The sequence below is a fragment of the Telopea speciosissima genome, chromosome 1 (assembly GCF_018873765.1).
Source record: "Telopea speciosissima isolate NSW1024214 ecotype Mountain lineage chromosome 1, Tspe_v1, whole genome shotgun sequence".
In the NCBI taxonomy this organism is placed as follows: Eukaryota; Viridiplantae; Streptophyta; class Magnoliopsida; order Proteales; family Proteaceae; genus Telopea; species Telopea speciosissima.
Window position 1 is genome coordinate 69,995,153 of NC_057916.1, and position 5,800 is coordinate 70,000,952.

The following is a 5,800-nucleotide window of genomic DNA, read 5'->3' on the forward strand; positions in this document are numbered from 1 at the left end:
GGTATAACAGAACCTAATTTGTTCTAAATTAGGTTTATATTGGTAACATTCCTATTTTTAAAGCTTAGTTTACATGTTTTAATGGCTGCCATGGGTTAGGACTGGGTTAAGGCTTAGGATTAGAGAAGAAAGAGAAGAGAACAGCAGAAATTTAAGGACCTACCTGAAATTGATGGTGATATCAGTGTGACAGCAGTCCTAGATCGTGCAGGAAGAACTCCAATTGCACTTTCAAGCTTCAACTCCAAGTGTAGAATCAAAGCCCCAACGTATGATGTACTTCTCTCTTCTTCTCCCCTTTTTCTTCTTCTTTCTCTAAGCTTCCCTAAGGCTCTCAAGGCTGGATCGATTCTTCTTATGTTTAGATAAGAGGAAGAAGGAGAATAGTAAAGGGGGGTTTATATATATGCATAATACTTAAGCACTAAGGGGTAGGACAGTAATTTGAGTCTAAATATTTCTAAAACTGATTTCTAATTTCTTAGACTAATGAATAGTGAAGTTGGTTTCTATTTATAGTGGTTAAGTTACTTAAGACTTGTTTGGTCTTTTAATGTAAAATCAGCTTTTAAAACTAATTTTTAAAATTATTTTTAACCAGAATTTTGTACTTATTACCTTAATCTAACTATAGGATGATGTCATATGACATCATGGGTAAACTGGGTACGGATAATTGCTTGGAATTGGAATATCCATTGGGGATGTGGGTCCCACAGGGATAAAATGACCAGAATACCCCTAAAAGTCTAATTGGTCATATAATCGGCAAACGAATACACAAATAAGTTCATACTTACAATAAGTTAGTTAAGGGATAGGTTCCGCATCCCCTCCAGGTAGCATATCTGACACAGGTAGCTCAGATGCGGGACCCCACCAGGGTTCTCTGACTCTAGAAGGGCAGGTTGAGAAGACTCCTCCCCGGAATCCTCCATAGGTGTGTTAGATGGTTGGTCTAGTACCTCGACCGATGCAACCCATAACATTGAAGCAAGCATCGACACAGGACTGAAACCTAAAATCACACAAGTTCCAAAAATTTAAATTTATTGCGGATTTTACAATGTTCCTGGACAAATTTGTGGTTGATTATTACATCATTGGGTAGTCTTCTCAATATCCTTTCTGAATGATATGTTGATCGTCAAAATCTGATGGTCAGACAGATCTCCCGGAATCAATTCCATAAAACTGCTGAAAAAAGGTGATCACCTTGGGCCTCTAGGGCCCACTTTTTTAGCCCTTGGATCTACCACCTGGCATCATCTCCTTAGGAGGCTAGGTGGCACTGCTGGACCTCCCCATGGATTATTTAGATCCTCTAATCTTGCTTGGTTTCTCCATCTTTTTCTTAAAAATAGGACCTCTCGGGTTCCTTATTTAGCATACCTCAGACATTCTGAAAATCCTAGAGCCCTGGTTTTGTAAGCTCTATTCTCTTCTACCAAAATGTAAAAAACCGTAAGCTCTATTCTCTCTCCTCTAATAGGCAATCCCTCAGTAGCCCCTCATGCCCCAAATCTTGGAAAAAGCCAATGAGAATAGAAAATCCCAAAAAGAATTCAAAAATTCCCAAAATGTACCAGAATTCCAGAAGCTACGAATTGCACTCGGATTGTTGCAAAAGTCGTGAAATTTCCCAAAAGTTATGTACAGGTTCGATCCTTCGATCCTTCACAACTCGTAAATTTGAACCTACCCAAAGCCATCATTAGACCTTACCTTATCCATTGTTGAGTCACATTTAATACGTTTAAAGATTAATTTCATCCCCAACAAAAATTACCCAACCATTTCCTCTTATATTAGTTTAAGTTCAGAATGTAAGGGCCCTAAGCATGATGTTCAAGAAAGACACAGCTTACTATAAATGAACTACTGTTATACAAAGATATCATCCCTTCTGGTCACTTGTTTCAAATACTAGAAGGGAAAGGATTAGCATACCTATCCTTGTTAACAAAGAAAAATGATATATGACACACACAGAAAGCAACAGGGTAAATACATCAATGGAGTAATCTGGGCCTGAGAATCGAAACTCAAATGAACATGCATTACGAAAAGGTGAAGAAGGATTGACATTTCTACAACTTTAGCTCTCCTGGCTGGTTATCATCCTCTGTTAACTACCATGTTAACCTTCTTGAAGTACCATGAGAACGATTACAGCATGTTGGCAGTGTGCCATCGCTGCAATGATTTCAATTGTTGCTGAATTTTTTTTTCATGAATTCGTTGGTTGCCGCCAATTGATTCAGCTGAGTATACATTTAAAAGAAGCTCAGGTACTCCACATCAGATAGCAAGTTCAGGCTTCATATTCTCTTGAAAATTTTACCCCCTTTCTTTCCTACTCCAGTTCCTGCAAGGCCTGATGAAATAAGAGATCGGGAATCTGGTCTCCATTTCAACTCCTTTAGAACTGAAAACAAGCTCGACAGAGCAGGAGTGACTTCACTGTCCTTTATATTATTACATGAGACTACTCTAAGACTTTGAAGCTCCTTCCAAGAGAGAATTACTGACTCTAGACCATCTGTTGTTAGCAAAGAGCATCCTTCCAAAGATAGAAACTTTACCCTCCTGCAAAGAAAGTAAATCACCCATCAAAACTCCAACCAATAAACTGTCAAAGCAAAAAAATCGATTTCTGTCATGGATTTCTTGAAGTCACTAATTATTTTGTTGCCTGTGCAAAAAGCCATGTCAAATTACAAAATGTAATCATGAAAAGAGTAGAATTACGAGCCCAATTAAGAAATGGCTATGAGGATCAACTTAATTTTCTTCTCAATATCCTTTTACGTACTGTTAATTATTTTAAAAAAAAAACCCACCAACATCTATTAAGAAAATAATTTGTTTCTGATGACATGTATGGCTCATGAGAAAACTCCCATGTTCTTGTTATTTAGTTCAAAACAAGTTGTATCTGATGAGCAGCATGAGTTCCTGATTGCTAGATTACTAGAAGAGGCTAAACTACAGTAGTGGATGTCTAACATAACTTTGATTGGAAGTATTTCTATATAATTCGAAAAGCCACTGAGCAAGCGGATGTCATGGTTCCTGAAGTGGTATACATGGTCCAATTCAACACTTTATACCATGCTTCTCCTCCTTGTTCTACCCAACTCTAACTCAACTTAGTGTTATCCCAACCACTTGTTGTCAGTGCATGAATTCTGTTCAGAAATAATGAAGTTTGAAGATCCCTGGCTAAAGGTTTTCTGCATGTTCCAACCTGATGCATCCACCCTTTTTAGGTACATTATTTTGATGATTACAATGACTTTAGTCAATCTGATAGCATTTAAAATGAGATTCGACCCTACACTCAACACGATGCAGCCTCTTGTTAAAAGGAAACTACAGAACTAAATTGCTGAAGTAAAAACAAGATAACTTTGCAAGTTTGATATCCCTTTTACCAACTGTAACTCTTACAAGAAAACATACTGTTTTAGCATGAGAGATCTCAATATAAATATCAAAATTGTTCATTTGATATTTAATAGCATTCTTGCAAATCATTCTCTTAGAAAAAAAAATGTAAAACGTGTAAAGCATAACAGATCAACATTCTATGCCATACTTCTCTTTTTGTACCCAACTCAACTCAAGTCACTACAACATATCACAACTATTTGTGAGTGGCTACATAAATCAGCCTAGTGATTCCACTCCGGGTCAAAAAAAGGATTTTCAGGATCCAAAAAGGTTTTTCCTAAACACTTATTGTACATGCCAACAGCAAACCTGAAGCATCCACCATCCTCCTCTGTCAAGGCATATAATCACCTAGGTAAGTTATTTGATGATGAAGATGATGATTAATAGTGTATAACATACGTTAACCCTTTCCTTACAAGCAACGGTCCCTTCATAAAGGAAATTGCAATACTAAGGTGCTGAGGACAAAAACAAAATAACCCAACCGTTCTGATCTATCCTTGCCATCTGAAATTCTTACCAAGAAAAATTTTAATGGTATTGCTAAACAGAAAGAACCTGAGATGTATACTTCAACACTGTACATTTAACATTTAATTAGCATTTCCTTCTCAGCTGCACAACTAAAGTACATTATTGGAATCATCCTCTTAGCAAACATAACGCCTGGAAAGCACAAATGAGCAACAGTGCAGAGAGACAGAATAAGAGAACCGGTACCTGCATTGACTTGCAAAGCTGAACATCTCATTATCCAAACCCCAACAGTCCTGAAAATCCATCTCCCTGACAGTGTCACATATCAAAAACAACGACTTAACACTCTGCTGATCTCGCAGTTGGCACCTCTGCAGCTGCAATCGTTCAAGAGTCGGCAAAGACCCCAAATGTTCAACAGGCCCTGGTGTGGGATCAATCCTCTTGCACGACTGAAGCCTCAAAGTCTTCAAATTTTCACAGAACGACAAGGCTGACATCCACCCACCATCCATCCTGTGGTCGCAAAGTATGAGCTCCTCGAGCATATGGCAGCATTGGCCAATAGCTTTGATTCCATCGTAGCTCCCCTCGCATCCGCTCAGCTCAAGCTTCACAAGACGCTTACAACCGTTTGCCAAGAACGTCAAACCGATATCCGAAAGCACAGAACTATAGAAACCATCCACAGTCCCAATCAATTTCAGGATCTGGAGATTCTTACAAGCGGAAATCCCATGCAATGCGAGATCCGTGCAATGGTGCAGCTCCAATTCCTGCAACGTTGGGCACTCCTCGGCAACGCTCGACAAACCAGACTCGGTGGCAGCAATAAGAACAAGTTTCCGCAAATTAGGGCATCCCCGGGCAAGAGCTCGAAGCCCTCGATCAATCAAAGCCGGTGGCAGCAAATTATCCTCGGGGACAAACCTACCAGGCAAGAAATCAGCATCAATGTGAACTGATAATAATTTATGGGTCAGTAGGATTCCAGAATTCCTTGGCGAGTCAATGCAGGCGGCAACGAGATCAACATCGGTGAGGTTGGGGAAACGTGAGAGAAGTCGACCCGATACGAGGAAATCCCAGTCAAGCAGCTTGACGGAGTGAACCAAGCGGCCTTGCAGGAACATCCATCGCTTGCAAACAAGAGAATTAGATTTCCGTTGGGAGTCCGGAAGGTTGGAGAAGATTCGGAGGAGAAGCTCGTCGGATAATAGAGAGGTGAGGTCGATTCTCGAGAAATTTAGGGCTACTTTCTTCTCCAACTCTGTTGAAGCTTTGTGGTCTGGTGATTGTGCTCTGGTGAGAGAATCCAACTGCATCTTGAAAACAACATGTTTAAGAACTTTTTCTTTGAACCAGAGTTCTGGACAGCTTGAAGGCTTGTTCAACGGCTTCTTAGGTTTTAATCCCTGCGTATATGGCATTTAGGGTTAGGGTTTCTTCCGCCAACAAGGTTTTCCACAACCGAACGATCTGCTTCCGCCGCTGCTCTGCTTCCTCTCCTACTTCGCTGCTGCATCGCCTCCTCTCTCTCTCTCTCTCTCTCGATCTTCTGCGTCTCTCTCTCTCTCGCTTTTCAACAAGATTTGAGTTTTGTTTTTCTTTCTTTCCCTTATCAAAAACGGATTCTTGATGTGTGGGGTCCACTAAAGTTTCTAAAGTTCCATAATTCCTTCCTTTCGTGTTGGATTTTTGAGAGCGGGGGATGGCATTGTTTTGTTAGTTTTTCTCGTCGTTCAAATCGGCCATAGATTGGGATTCTTTTAGGAGATAATTACGAAAAAGCCTTGATTTTTAAAAAATTGTTTTTGACCTGTTAAAGTATCTTTAATCTGGATTATAAAATCTAAAGAGGAAA

The 5,800-nt window shown here is 39.7% G+C and overlaps 1 protein-coding gene across 1 annotated transcript; it reads right to left on the reverse strand.

The window, feature by feature from the left end:
* Positions 1-1,812: 1,812 nt before the first annotated feature.
* LOC122643650 (F-box protein At5g51370-like) lies at positions 1,813-5,536 on the reverse strand. The gene is made up of 2 exons (XM_043837257.1): positions 4,180-5,536; positions 1,813-2,589 (listed from the first exon to the last, which is right to left on the reverse strand). The coding sequence occupies exons 1-2, from the start codon at positions 5,364-5,366 to the stop codon at positions 2,322-2,324; spliced, it is 1,455 nt and encodes a 484-aa protein (XP_043693192.1). The 5' UTR covers positions 5,367-5,536; the 3' UTR covers positions 1,813-2,321.
* Positions 5,537-5,800: the final 264 nt, after the last annotated feature.

Coding starts and splice junctions, on each gene's coding strand:
- LOC122643650 (XM_043837257.1), bottom strand. CDS start 5,366: ATGCCATATACGCAGGGATTAAAACCTAAGAAGCCGTTGAACAAGCCT. Junction 2,590..4,179: donor AGCTTTGCAAGTCAATGCAG/GTACCGGTTCTC, acceptor CTTTCTTTGCAG/GAGGGTAAAGTTTCTATCTT.